The sequence below is a fragment of the Dasypus novemcinctus genome, chromosome 29 (assembly GCF_030445035.2).
Source record: "Dasypus novemcinctus isolate mDasNov1 chromosome 29, mDasNov1.1.hap2, whole genome shotgun sequence".
Taxonomy (NCBI): domain Eukaryota; kingdom Metazoa; phylum Chordata; class Mammalia; order Cingulata; family Dasypodidae; genus Dasypus; species Dasypus novemcinctus.
In genome coordinates this window covers 22,405,690-22,420,667 of record NC_080701.1, presented here as the reverse complement: position 1 = coordinate 22,420,667, position 14,978 = coordinate 22,405,690, and the positions used below count along the sequence as shown (strand labels likewise).

Sequence of the window (14,978 nt, the reverse complement as noted above, 5' to 3'; positions counted from 1 at the left end):
AAAAAGAAGAAATAATAAAATGCCTTTCTTTGTTGTAAGAATGGTAAGAAGATATAAGCTAAGTGGAGTGGGGAAAATTTAATTTTAGTGACCTCAGGGAGGCAGCTGTGGCAGAGCATAATTCCAATTATTGGAATCCTGGTTTTTAGGCCAAATAGTAGTAGTCCTCATGGAACAACATCAAAAGTCTAAATGATCCAAAAAGGGAATCTGCTAGTAAATCCTATTAAATTGGAGTTTAAAATATTAATTGGACATTATATAAACATTAAAATTACATTGAAATAATATTTCATGAATATGTGAGAAAATATTATAAAATAGTTTTTAAAATAGTATGTGAAGGAAAGGTATACATACAATGCATTTTCTTGTCCTAAAATTGTGTGTGCATTTCCTGTATTATTTGTTCATCTATACTTTCCTGAAATTATTTTTTAATTAAATGATTGAAAGATCTAAAGATTTCCTTTTATGGGTAAAATCCACATTAGGATGCTCATGAAAAGATTTTGTACAAAATACTGGTGACAATGTACAAATCAAATTTTGTAAACTTACTGCCCATAAGTCTTTGCTATAATTGTGTTTAAAAAAATCTCCATTGCCAAATGAATATTCTTATGAATGATTCTTCCCACACACAACTTCAAACAAAACACAAGTGATTACAAAACATAAAGTAACATTATAAAAGATAATACTTAATAACAAGACTCTCCAATTGAGTAATAAATGCAATAGCTGGGCTGTTTAAAATGGGCATATGTTTAAGGAAGAGAGTTTTCACCAAGATTTGGGGTGAATACTGAAATAAATGTAGCTAGTTATAATCTAGGAGATTATACTCTAATAAAATCCTTCTGTAAAAAGACATACATTATTGCTAGAATTCTCTGATTTGGAAATCTCTATATAAACATTGCTTCCCCTATGTCAATGTAAAGGTAATTAACATTTCTTTATGTCCTGCTCACTGAGGCACATATTTTTGAACAGAGCAAAGGAAATTTCTATTTCATTTAATACTTGAATTTAAATACAAAAAGATGCAATTAAATTATCAAGTATGCATACCAAGGCCTTATCCATAACGATCAGTATTTTTAAATTTCTTTTCAACAGGTCAACCTCTGAATTCTTCTGTGAAACAAAGGACATGAGTTAAATAAAACATTTTCAAAATTCTTTTTTGTCATTATCACATACATGATCCACACATGCACACACATATGTATGTATACACAGAGAGAGATATATAGAGAATAGATATAGATATATAGAGATACATATGATGTAGTGATAGAGGTAGAGAGAGAGAATGATAGATGAACACTATGTAAATAAGCAGATGGGATTCCAAATGACAGTTTTAGGAGCAAATCAAAAGCTTTTCCTTTAATTTATATTCTTGATAATTAAAGACTCAAAAATTCACTGCAGTGAGAAGAGAATCTTATTTCCTTTCTCTCAAAACCTTCCCGTGTGTCCTCTGGGACCTCTCTTCCAAGTTCCATCAACTTTCTCACAAACGTTGCCTCTAGATTCTTGTTATTTCCATACTTTCAATTTTCTAAATCAACTTTATTGAGGTTTTGTTTACATTCAATAAATAAAGCCATTTTAAGTATACAATTAGAAGAGTTGCAATTAATGTATACATCCATGTATCAATTTCCACAATTACAATAAAGAATGTTAACCATCTCCCTCTTCCAAGGGAAGAGGCTAAAGGCAAACAATGATCTGCTTTCTCTCACTATTAGCTAGAATAGTCCCTTCTAGAATTTCATATAAATGGAATCATAGGGTGTACATTCTTTTATACATGGCTTCTTTCACTCAGCATTCACGTGTGTCATTGTGATTATTAATAGTTGACTCATTTTTATTGCTAAGTAGTGTGCCATTTTAGAGATACATTACAATTTGTTTATACATTCAACTGTTGGTAGTCATTTGGATTATTTACACCTTTTAATTATTATAACCAAAGCTAATATGACTATGTAAGTACAGGCCATTGTTTGGTTTTCTTGGGATATACCTAGAAGTGGAACAACTGAGTCATATGGCAATTGTGGATGTGTAGAGTAGGATGAAATGCCAAATTGCTTTTTAAAGTGGTTTGAATAATTTATATTCTTACCAACAATTAATAAGAGTTCCAGTTGCTTATATTGGATATTATGATTTTTTTCATTTTATCCATCAAGTTGGCTTACATGGCTATCTTATTACTGTTCCCTGGTGATTAATGATATTGAAAAATTTTTATGCTATTATTAGTCGTTAGGTTGGCAACACCCAAATTTCTTACTAGAAATTTTATATTTTTCCTTGATATTTAAATGTGTTTCAATTTAAGTTCTTTCCATAGTGCTGCTTAAGGATCAAGAGTCATTTTTTCCATAGAGATGTCCAGTTGTTCCAGCATCTTCAGTTCAAAAGATGATTCGTTATCTTTTAAATTTATAGGCATGTTTATGGAAAGTCAATCAATCAATCAACAACATGCCGGACTATTTCTGTTCTCTTTGTTCTGTTCTACATATATTGTTCACTGTTATGCCAACACCACACATCCTGATTACTTTAGCTCAATAGCAGAGTTCAGGCTGGCCAAATGTTTTAGGAAGTAATATTTTATTGGAACACAGCCACATCCATTTATCTAGATATTTTATCTGATGCTTTCAGGCTACAAAGGCAAAATTCAGCAGTTGCAATAGAGATCCCATTTCCTGCAAGCCTAAAATATTTACCGTATGGTCCTTTAAGAAAAAATAATGTATATCCTTGGGATGGACAATTTCATGTGTCAATTTGGCTGGGTTACAGTATCCAGTTGTTTGGTCAAGTAACTACCCTGATGGTTACTGTGAGGCTATTTCATGTATGGATCTAAATCATTAGTCAGTTGATTATATCTATGGCTGATATATCCACAATCCTCAAAAGAGGAGTCTCCTTATCTAATCAGTGCAAGGCCTTAAAAGGAGAACTGATGATTTCAGCAGTCAGAAAGAAGAATTTCTATCTCTTCTTCAAACAGCCAGATTCTGGGGAATTCATCAAAACCTTCACTGGAGTTCAAAACTCCTGTTCACAACTCCAGGCTTCTCCTAGGGAATTCAAAGTCACCATCAAGTTTCCAATTTGCACCTTGCCCTTCAGAATTCAGATTGGCAAATCCCCATGTTCTGTTCTGCTGAGCCTATTCCTATTATAAACCTCCTAATATTTAATATTTATATATTTCTCTCTCTCTCTCTCTCTCTCTCTCTCCTGACAGTTCTGTTACTCTTGAAAACTCTGACTAATACACTCAGCCATTTGTTCTTCTTTTTTAAACTGTTTGACTATTCTAGGACATTTGCATTTCCTTATAAATCTGAGAACTAATTTCTACAAAAATGTTTTCTGGAATTTTGAGTGGCATTGCATTGAATATATAGATACATTTGGGGGGGGTGGAATGGACATCTTAATAATGTCAATTCCTGTATATTTACCATTGTATTCTGTGACCTTGCTAAACTCACTTATCAGTCGTGATAGGATGTATGGCTATCCTTTAGGACTTTCTATGTAAATAATTAGGTCATGTATAGAAATGAAATTACCTTTTCCTGTCCAATCAGTATGGCTTTTATTATTATTGTTGTTATTATTCCTATTTCATTATCTAAATATCTTGAGGACAGAAATCCCTGCCTTGTTCCCAAAATTAGGGGTAAAGTATTATGTCAGATGAATTCACTATGTTAGCTCTAGGCTTTTCATAGATAATCACTACTGCATTAAAGAAGATCATTCTATTCCTACTTTTGATCATGAATGGGTGCTGAATTTTGCAAACACTTTCTGTATCTACTGATATGATCCTATGGTTTCTTACATAAAACTTTTAATAGTTTGATTCAATTCCTTTTTGGTTGTACTGATTTAAGTAATTTTGTCACACAGTCCCATCAGCATTATGTTCTCAGAATTCTTGAAAAAGAATGTTTTTCTCTTGCATTAACATTATAATAGGAACTTCACTATTCAAAAATGGTTGGGGTATTGCATATCCTCTATAGGAGTTATAGAAATTAATTCACTGTCCCACAGTCCTGCACTTTGTTTTAGCAATGGCCAAAACCAGTCTGAATCTGTCCACTTTTGTGAGTGACTTGCTTGGTGTCCAAGAAGCCCAAAGGAGGGCCCATTGTTTATTTATAAAGCTCCACATATAAACCACACTACATCTTGGTATTGCCAGTGGGTTTTTCCTAATGTACCTTATTTATTTAATAGACTATTTCCAGAGCAGTTGTAGTTTTACAGAAAAACTGTGCAGAAAGTAGAGAGTTCCCATACAGTCCCTCTCCCAAGTGCCCTCCAACACCTTGCAGTAGTGTGGTGCATCTGCTACTACCGCTGACCCAATATTGACAATTATTAGTAACTAAATCACCTTTGAATTAACCAAAAATGCTAAAATTAAAAGTAATTTAACTAAATTAACTTTTTAATTTCATCAGTAATAAGTAATTAAATTACCTTTAATCTATCTGTGTTTTTATATTTCAAGTGGGTTTCTTACAGACAACCTGCTGTTTGCTTCAAAATCTATAGCTATTTAACCTAATTTTGAGTCTCATGAAGAATACAGTTTGAGAATGACTTCGTATACAGTCTTTTGACTTGGTTGAATCTCACTGTTTGGCAGCTATTCTATGTGAATTTGGTTGTGACAGTGGTTGTCTACTAGTATCGTTGTGGGTAGAATTTTAGGATTAGAGTCTTCTTTCTGTTTGTTTGCTTGCTTTAATTTGGGAAGGGCTTTTCACATTAAGAAAGAAAGAAATAGCTCTAATGAAAAATCCCGATTATGAAGTTCCAGCTGGGTACTGAATTACAGACTGGCAGTAATTTTGCCTCATAATTTTAAGTAATTGTAGCATAGCATTTCAACTTCAAATATTACTGTTTGGAAATGTCACAACATACTATATATTTATCATGTGTAATTGTTACGGGTTGAATTTTGTCCCCTAAGAACATATATGGAAGTCCTAATCTCCTGTCCCTCAGGATGTGAACTTACTTGTAAATAAAGTTGTTGCAGATGAAATTTGGCAAGTGAAAATGAGGACCTACTGGAATAGGGAGGGTCCTTATCCAGTGTGACTGGCATCCTTTAAAAAGACACTATTGAAAGGGAAGATGGTCATGTGACAACAGATGCAGGGACTGAAAGATGCCACTACCGAAAACCAAGAGAATCTGTTTCATAATAGATTCTTCCATAGAGATATCAGAAGGAGTACAATACCTTGACTTCAGATTTCTAGTTTCTAAATCTGTGGAGCAATGCATATCATGTTTCCAGCCACCCAGTTTGTGGTATTTTATTATGGCAGCCTTAGGAAACTAAGATAATGAGAAATGATTAACATGATTTAACATGGATATTCATGTTAAATAATTCTAGAAAATTTTTCTTGGGATTTTTGGTGATTTATTCAACTCCAATTTTCTCCAGTATTCTAACTGGGAGTCCTATGGTATCACCTATATTGCTATTTTAATGTCATCTTCTTATTTCTCAAATGCCCCTGTCATTTCTTTGTTCTATTTTGTTCTTAGGGATTATTTTGTTCATTTGATTTTTATTTCTAGTAGCATATTTTAATTAAAAAGTACTGCTATTTATCTGCTGAATGTTGTGCTTTTAATTGTACCCAGTTGTTATTTTGTGGATGCAATATTTTCTCATGCCTCTCTGAGGATATTATATCCTTTTGCTTTCTTCATCCTCTATAGCCTCAAATATTGTTTTTCATGTCTCTATCATCTACAGTAAATTGTTTCGTCATATGTCTGCTGTCCCTACCTACTAGGAATTGAGCATTAAGTAGCTAATTCCAATATCTGTGACCCTGTTGGGAGCTGATGAGTTGTGGCCTTCACTAAGTGTGGTTTGGCTAGGTTGTTTGTGGGACAACCTACTGCCAATATTGTTAGGTGTTTTCTATTTCTCTGGTTGGATAACCTAGAGCCTTCTCCAGTGCTCTTCTTAGTGAATGTAAAGCTGGTGCCCAATATTGAATATGCAGCATTAACTTAATCACACTAAATTCAGTATGGCATGCCCTCTAAGTTGTGACATAGAATATACCTGTGACTTGTGTCCCCATTTCACAGTCTCCCCAAGGAAAATAACCTTAGATAGTCTGTAAGGTGAGGGCAGAAGCAGTTGATGTGGAGAGGAGGAGAGGCGTTTGGTTTTCTGAATACTGAAACAATTATTTTCACCTAGTTCCTCCTTAGGTTCACTTTCATACCCACTTGCTAAGGTATTTGGACAGACAATTCCAGAACTTGAATGGCGCTGCAATACACATCCAGTTTCCTATAGCCAATCCCAATTTCCAGTTTAGGACTCTGATTTTAGAGGCATCTAAATCTGTTATCCATTTGCTATCTAACTGTTGCTACTGCTTTCCTGTTCTCCTTGTTTATGGACGCTTATGCCATTTTAAAAATCCCTTATTTTTAGTTTAGCTGGGTTTAAGTAAGGGGAAGGGATAAATGTGTGAGTCCAATGTGCTTTTAATCAATAAGCTTTCCACTGTATATTGGTTGGTTTCTGTTCTATTTTTCAATTCTGCTTATAATGCACTTACTTTGTGCTTGTTTTCATAAATGTAAAAAAACATGCTTAATTAAATCTATAGATAAAAGCCTATCAAATTCACAATGATAAGCAATTATTGAGTTACCTATGAAGGATAAAATTCACAAATACATACCAAAACCCAGTTATCTACATTCCCACAGTGACTTTCCAGGTTTCTTCTTAGGTTCTGAAATTCTTATTCTATTTTATTTGATCATTGCATAAAAAATAAAAAATTAAAAAAAAAACTTTCCATGGTTATTTCTGATTACCATGCCATACACACTAGGAATATGGTAAGCAAATATTAAGAGGAGGAGGAGGAGTGGTATTTGTTGAATGTCTTAATTTTTCTACATCCTATTCTAAGTCATTTTAATTTATTAATTTTTTGGTCCTCATAAGTAAATGTGTTTGGTATTATTTTTAGTATTGCTTTTTTACAGATGAATAAATTTAAACACAAAAAGGTTATGAAACTTGCCCAAGTTCTTGTGGCTATGGACTAAGAGTGCTGAGATCCAAACCAAGGCAACAGGGAATATGAGTTGTCTGTATCTCATCTAATCCTTCTATTCTTGCTTATCGATCAGAGGGACATGGCTTCAAGTGGGTGTAATCAGTATTTCCCAAGACATGCCCATCTCTTCAAACCATATATCCCCACCACAGGAGAGTATTCACAGAATCTTTTAATATTTTTTTCAATTTACTATATAATAGTATTTATTTCAATAGCAAGCATCATCTAGAACCAAATCCAATATCATATTGCATCAGGTAGATAGTTTCCAGACCTGGCGTAAAGTTTGGTGTCATGTATTACATTCATGATCACATTTGTAAGTTTCTGAAAGGTCAGATTTGTTTTATCCTGGACTCATTCTAACACCTTTGGCAAGATGAATAAAAGCAAGGTATGGCAGCAGTGAGATGGAATTTATTGTATAACAAATCAAAGATCAGAGTTTTATTATTATTTGTTTGCTTTTCATTAATGTGACATCCAGTTTGGATGAGAATTTGTGGATATATATATGTTTATTTATCCAACTGACAATCAGTAAAACAGTCTAAAGAGGGAAATTGGCATATCTATATACGTTAGTATACATCAAAAACCTTTGAAAATATGCCTACCCTTGGATGCAGTTAGTTATAAAAATGTGTGACTGTTCAAAAAAGTTAATACATTCTTGCAGTTCATGTACTGATTAAAGGAAAATATATGTATTTTTTCAGAATACGACATAATAAAATGTATTTATTTTATGTTTACACGTACAATTTGAAGAACATGTTGCAAGAATTTTGATGACTTTTAAATTATGTTTATAGTTGTTTCATTTTTAAAATATTTTAGGAATAAACATAAAAATATTTTAAATACAAATACCCTATAAGAATAATTTTCAATATAATCAATGTTATTTGAATTTGTTTTTCAAAATTTTCCAAATTTTTGAACGTCCACTATCATTAAGTTTATCAAAAATAATGCAAAATAAAGATGTCAAAAAATTGGTTACTCACTTCTGATTTCACAAGAATCCTGTAGGACTGGTTATCAAATTGAGTCACTGGGTAATTTTCTTGTAAGGGGGAGAAAGCGATTTTATTATTCTTAATTTGATAAAGTATATGCTCATATTGAACAGCAGATTCCAAAGGCTCCATGCCATAAGTGACATTCTCCAACTGCAGTAACCCCCTGAATATTCAAATACAAAAAGAAACACAAAGGCAATTAGTATAGACTTCTTACTGAGAAATGAAAATTAATATTAATTAAAAATATTTTCTATAAATATGCAAGTGGTCTTTGAAGTTGAAACCCACATTTTATGTCTCCTTGTGTCTGCAAGAGCATGAGGTAGTTGTGGTTTTAGTGTGGCAAAAAATTTGAAAACTCTTAATCCTAAAGTTTTTTCTGGGTAAATTTGCTGACTGCAAACCTGGGATAGAGACAAAGAGAATAGAAGACTTCGATAAGAGGAAAAGGGGTGAAGGACTAAAGTATCTGAGAAAGAAAACACATTCAGAGTCTACATTTTCTTTGCCTTGGCTCTACCCTTCAAGAAGTGCTTGAAAATTAAGGGTCACACAAGATCTTCAATCGTGTACATCTTTGGAATAAGCCATTACCTGAGTCCAGAACAGGTGCTAACTGTTACAACTGATTTTGGAATCTCTTCCACATATCCTTGATAAAAGCAATGCCCCTGGAAAAAAGTATGTGATGATACATTTGTAAACGGTTTAAAAATAAAGTATATGTATTTATCTTTACTTCTCAGGTATCATCAAACATTCCAGTTAAGCCATTACATTAATATCAATCAACCGTAATTTCATTTCCTTGTCATCTATCTTGAATCTCTTACTCTTAACCCTCATGCCTTCCAGCCTCCCAATAATTCTTGCTGTATTTTGAATTTCTAACAAATTACTTCCTATCTTCATCTTCTCTTTCTCAGTCACATTTCCTGAATGTGAAGTGTGTAACTGCTGAATCAATGTAATTAATAGCATTCATTTGACTTCAACTATGAATATTCCCTTGTTTTTCCTAAGTTACCCTCAAATACCTTAACAGATATTTCTTCATCTTGATTTCTATTTAATATTTAGCCATAGTGATCATTTTTAGTTTAAACCTCTCCCTCATTGATTTTCATAGCACTAATCTTTCCTAGTTTCTCTTCTTGATTTTCTAGGATTTTCCCCTTCCCTTTAAAGCTGATTGATCCTAGAAGCAGTCTTTTCTTTTTTTTGTTAGTCTTACATAACAAAAATTTGATTGTCATCACATTCTTGCCTATGGATTTGTCTCTATGCTATTCACAAGATGAACATCACCATATATGACCATTCACCTTATCTTAAAACTAGGCATGTCCCTCATCCGCTGATAGCAGCAACCAAGATCTGCCCCCAGTAGCAGAGTCATTAGGCCCCAGGCAGGCTGACCCATCCTATGCCCAATATCTGGTGACAAGAGCATGCCTGATCAATCCACACCAACAGAACTAGCTAATCCTGAGTGAGGAGATCCATAGCCTGCTCCACCTGTACTGACACCAGCAGACCCTATAGCTACCAGCCCTTCACCCAGAGGAAGAAGTGAACCAGGCCTTGACCCTGCACCCAGTCTCAGAGGTTGTTCCATACTTGGCAACTTAGACATGTATCCATTGAGAGAAGAGGATTCTGATGAGATATCCAACCCAGCAGCAAAGTGTGGCCAAGATAGGTGCTTCCCTCACCCAGGGGCACCAGAAAAGATAGAGTGGGAAGTGAACCAACAGCCAGTGGCTGGAGAATAAGGAGGAGAAATGCTCTCCATCTCATAGGTGTTACATCCCCCCACCACAGTTAGCAACACCAAGTGATCTGGGAAGGCGATCTCTCCTTGCACACCACACCAGCAGAGACAGAGTAGGAGCTCCAGCGGAGCCAGATGAAGAAAGCCCAGAAATAACGATGCAGAGCCTATAAAAGCTAAATTGTCATTGGAAATGTAGCCCATGCTAACTCTAAACATAAGCTTGGCAACTACTTTCTAAAATAGGAGGTTTAAATAAAATCAAGAATTTCCTAATGTCATATTGAAAATGTCACAGGTACAATTGAAAATCACTCGTCCTAACAAGAACCAAGAATATCACAATTAGAACGAGAAAACGCAACCGACACCAGTACTGAAATGATTTAGATATTGGAAATATCTGACAAGTATTTTGAAGTAGCCTTAATAAAACTGTTTCAAAAAGCAAATTACAGGAAAGATGGCAAGAGAGTAAGGAGCTCTGAGAGTCAGTTAGTAATCACCCAGAGCTATCTCAAGCACCTGATGTGGTGTCCAGGTGACCAGAAGAGCATCCTGCAAGATCCTTGAAAGAATGGAAGGAGAAGACTGCCCGTCTGCCGTCAAGATTCGTGAGTAGAGCACTCCACACCATGAAGGCTGGTGTCCATTCTCCACTGGCAGCACAAGTCACTTCAGGAGCTATGCTGTGCTGGAGTTGGAAGCCCCATTTCCCAGAAACAGGGGAAGAAGGGATGGTCAGGGATCAACTTCAGCTACTAAAGTATAATTGTAAATTTGGCTGACTAAAGTATAATCCTAAGAGCGGCCAAAGTTTGAACCTGTGCGTGTCAGAGGGAGGTTGGTAGCTGCCATTTTATCTCTGCCCCTGGCATGAGGGGAAGCTGGACTGATTGAAAACCACAGTGATGGTACGGACAGTATCAGTGAGCTTGAACACATGGCCTCTGAAGTGAATATACAAAAGAACAGATAAAGAAAAGAATGGAAAAAAATGAACATGTTCTCAGGGAATTAAATGATGGCAAGACAGGGCTGTGGAATGACAGTGATGTACTAAGAAGCAGAGCTGAATGCTCTTATGAAAACAATGGAGAAAGAGCCAAAACCTGTCCAAGGGACCTGTTTTGGAGGTCAGCAGACACAACTCCGAGGAGGCTGATGGATAGAGAGATAAAGAAGTCAAAAAAGACAAACGTGAGTTACCAAGCCCCCATAGTGGCCAGGAAATGCTCCCCTCCCCCACCTCCAAGATATTAAACTGGGGTAAAACCCCTGGCTCACTGGAGCTGACTGAGAGGGAAACAGTCAGCTGTTTCAAGAGAAAAGGGAGACATGGTTGGGGTGCTTTTCTTCAGTGAATTTGGCCAGCAGAGCCCACTTTGAATCTCTGAGATTCAACACAGAAACACAAAAAAGCCGAGACTGAAACACCTCCATGGAAGGTTGCACTGACTACCACCATCTACTGGTCTGTCTGGAAACTGCATGGACAAAAACTGTTGATGTATCCAAACCCTGGGAGAAAATCTGCACCCTAGTAGTGATTCTCTGGCCCAATTTTGAAAACTTAAGTGAAGCAATTTTAGAGAATGAGAATAACTTGAACCAAATATCAAAGAAGAGCTAGGGGGGGCAACAATAGCCAAGAGAGAGAAATTAGCCATCAGAGTAAATTCACCAACATATTCAGATGCCTAGACATCAGCAAAAAATTACAAGCCATATTAGAAAACAGCAAGAAATGGCCCAGCCAGAAGAACAAACCAAGTAACCTGAAAAGATACAGAATTTAATCATTGATAATGACACAACTCTCCTAAATTATTTCAAAGAATTTAAAGAAAATATGACTAAAGAAGTAAAGGATATTAAGACAACAATGGGAGACATAAAGAACAATTTGAAAGCCTTCAAAGAAAAGTAACAGACCTTATTTGAATGAAAGGCATGATGGATGGGATTTAAAATACATTAGGGGCACACAGCAGGTTTGCATTGCTTGAAGACAGAATTAGTGATTCTGAAGACAGACTATCTGAACTGGAAAAGATAGGAGAACAGAAAGAGAAAAGAATGGAAAAAATAAAATGGAGTCTCAGGGAATTGAATGACAATGAAAAATACACAAACATTCACATTATTCATCTCCCAGAAGGAGAAGAGAATGGAAAAGGGGCAGAAAGAATATCTGAGGAAATAATGACTGAAAACTTCCCAGCCCTTATGAAGGACATAAATATCAACACCCAAGAAGGACAATGCACCCAAAACAGAATAAATCCAAATAGACCTACCCAGAGACAACTACTGTTCAGAGATAATGTGAAGATTCTGAATGCAGCAAGAGATAAGCAAAGCATCAGATACAAAGAAAACTCAATAAGGTTAAGAGCTGACCTCTCATCAGAAACCAAGTAGGAGAGAAGAAAGTGGTATGATGTATTGAAGGTACTGAAAGAGAAAAACTGTCAGCCAGGGATTCTATATCCAGCAAAGCTGCTTTCAAAATGAGGGTGAGTTCAAAGTCTTTACAGACAAACAAGACTGATAGAATATGCTACCAAAAGACCAGATTTTCAAGAGATACTAAAGCAGGACCTCCAGCCTGAAAGTAAAAAACAAGGGTGAGAGATTTGGAGAAGAGTTTAGAAATGAAGATTATTAGAAGGGGTAAATTAAAGGATAAGAAGACAGATGAAAGAAATATATGACAACAGAGAGCTGAAAGACAAAATGGATGAAGCAATCCAAAGTTTTCAAGAAGCCCTTCACCTCTATGCAATGAACCCTGAAATACGGAAAGTAGACCTTTCTTGGGCAAGAACACTCCAGGAGCAGCAGAAGGTGACACAGATGATTAAAAAGAGTGAACCATCGGCATAAGTAGCAGATTTCTCACCAAAGTCAATTCCTGACTCTGACTTTGAAAGTGATGAGATTGTTACTGTTTGTGCAGCTATTGCTGAGAAATAGAAGAAATCTCCAACAAATAAACAATGGCCATTGTGTCTGCTTCTGGAACGGTAGAGACTGTTACTGAGAAGGAAGATGGTACTCCAACACCAGAGGGCTCTGTTTTTATGGAAGCCTGATGAAGGAAAATGCATAACATGAATTGTTTGAATCTGTCTTTTTTGGTTATCATTTAAAGTTTTAGACATAGGGATATTTGTTCTGGAGAAACAAGGCAAAACTCCTGTTTTAAGATAAGTTTTTCAGATGAAGCATATAAATCTAAATGGTAGTATTATTGTATACTCTTTGGACTATACTTAGATAAGTTATGGTTTATACTTAAGATCAAAATTCTGAGAAAAAAACGTTATTGATATATAAATTTAATTTAATCCAAATATATGGATTGATATATTTTTAAAGACACAACTTGATAAACAAGTTTTTCAATAGTAAATAACTTGGTCAGTGCCATTAAAATGTTGACTCATAAAAAAAAATGATGTCAAGAGACATGCAAACATACATGTCTCAGGAGTCCTAGAAGGAGATGAGAAAGGAAAAGGGGCAAAAGGAATATTTGAAGAAATGATGGTAGAAAATTTCCCAACCTATTAAAGGACATAGATGTCCATATTCAAGAAACACAACATACTCTCGTCTGAATAAATCTGAATAGACCACTCTGAGACACTTATTAATCAGAATATAAAATGCCAAAGACAAAAAAAGATTGCTGAGAGCTGTAAGAGAAAAGGGATTCGTCATATACAAGGGATGCCCAATAGATTGTGTTGATTTCTCATCAGAGAATCTGGAGTCAAAAAGGTTGTGTTGTAGTATATTTAAGATACTGAAAGAGAAAAACTACCACAAAAAATGTTATATCTGCAAGATTGTCTTTCAAAAATGAGGAAGAGTTTAGAATAATAACAGATAAACAAAAACTGAGAGAGTCTGTAAGCAAGAGACTGGCTTTGCAGGAAATAAATAAGTGCTACAATCTGAAAAGAAAACACAGGAGAGAGAAGCTTGGAAGAGTCTAGAAATGAAGATTACATAGTAAAATGAGAACACAACATATCAGAACCTATGGCATGGAGGGACAGGAGTACTGAGAGGGAATGTTATAGTCCTTGATGCTTACATTAAAAAAGAAGAAAGAAGTAAAATCAATGACCTAGCTACACATTAGAGGAACTAGAAAAAGAATAGCAAACTATTCCCAAAGCAAACAGAAGGAATGAAATAACAGAGATCAGAACAGATATCAATGAAATTGAGAACAACAACAACAAAAACAATAGAGAGAATTAACAAAACCAAAACTTGTTTGCTTAAAGTGGGTCTTTTTTTTCAAATGGGCATTAAATTTCCTCAGATGAATTTTGTACATTAATTTACATGATCAGATAATTTTTTACCTTTAGTCTCTAAAGGTGGGAAAAATAACATTGATTTCCAAATGTTGAACCAACCTTGCTTTCCTGGTATAAACTCAACTATGTGATTGTATATTATTATTTTAATATTTTGCTAGATTTGATCTGGTGATATTTGGCTTAGAGTTTTATGCCCATACTCATCAGGACATTTGCTATATACTTTTTTTTTTTTAAGGTACCAGGGTCAAGGATTGAACCCAGGGCCTCTTTTGTGGGCAGCTAGCATCCAACCACTGAGGTACATTGGCTCTCCTGAGTTCATTTTTTCATTTGTTTGCTTGTTGTTTTGTTTTTGCTTTTTAGGAGGCACCAGGGACCAAACCTGGGACCTCCCATGTGGAAAGCAGGCACTCAACCACTTGAGCCATATCTGTTCCCCCATATACTTTTATTTATTTGTAATTTCTCTTCAAGATTTTGGCATCAGGATGATGTTGGCATAAAAAAATTTTTTGAAAATTTTCCTTTTGTTTCTTAAAATATTGAACAATTTGGCATGAGACTATCTAATCCTGGAACTACTTGTGTAAAATATGCTACCTAGGAATTCAATTTCTCTAATATATATTTATATTAA

General features: G+C 35.1%; 1 protein-coding gene across 1 annotated transcript in view; it reads right to left on the bottom strand.

The window, feature by feature from the left end:
• LOC131276532 (A disintegrin and metallopeptidase domain 3-like) overlaps nt 1–14,978 on the bottom strand; it is a gene marked incomplete at its 3' end in the record, with an annotated part of 109,543 nt that overhangs the window by 63,312 nt on the left and 31,253 nt on the right. The window contains exons 5-7 of the mRNA XM_058289817.2: nt 8,816–8,892; nt 8,204–8,381; nt 1,078–1,143 (exon numbers count right to left, since the gene is read on the bottom strand). Of these exons, the coding sequence (XP_058145800.1) occupies nt 1,078–1,143; nt 8,204–8,381; nt 8,816–8,892 (321 nt within the window). The remainder of the gene's footprint in view (nt 1–1,077; nt 1,144–8,203; nt 8,382–8,815; nt 8,893–14,978) is intronic.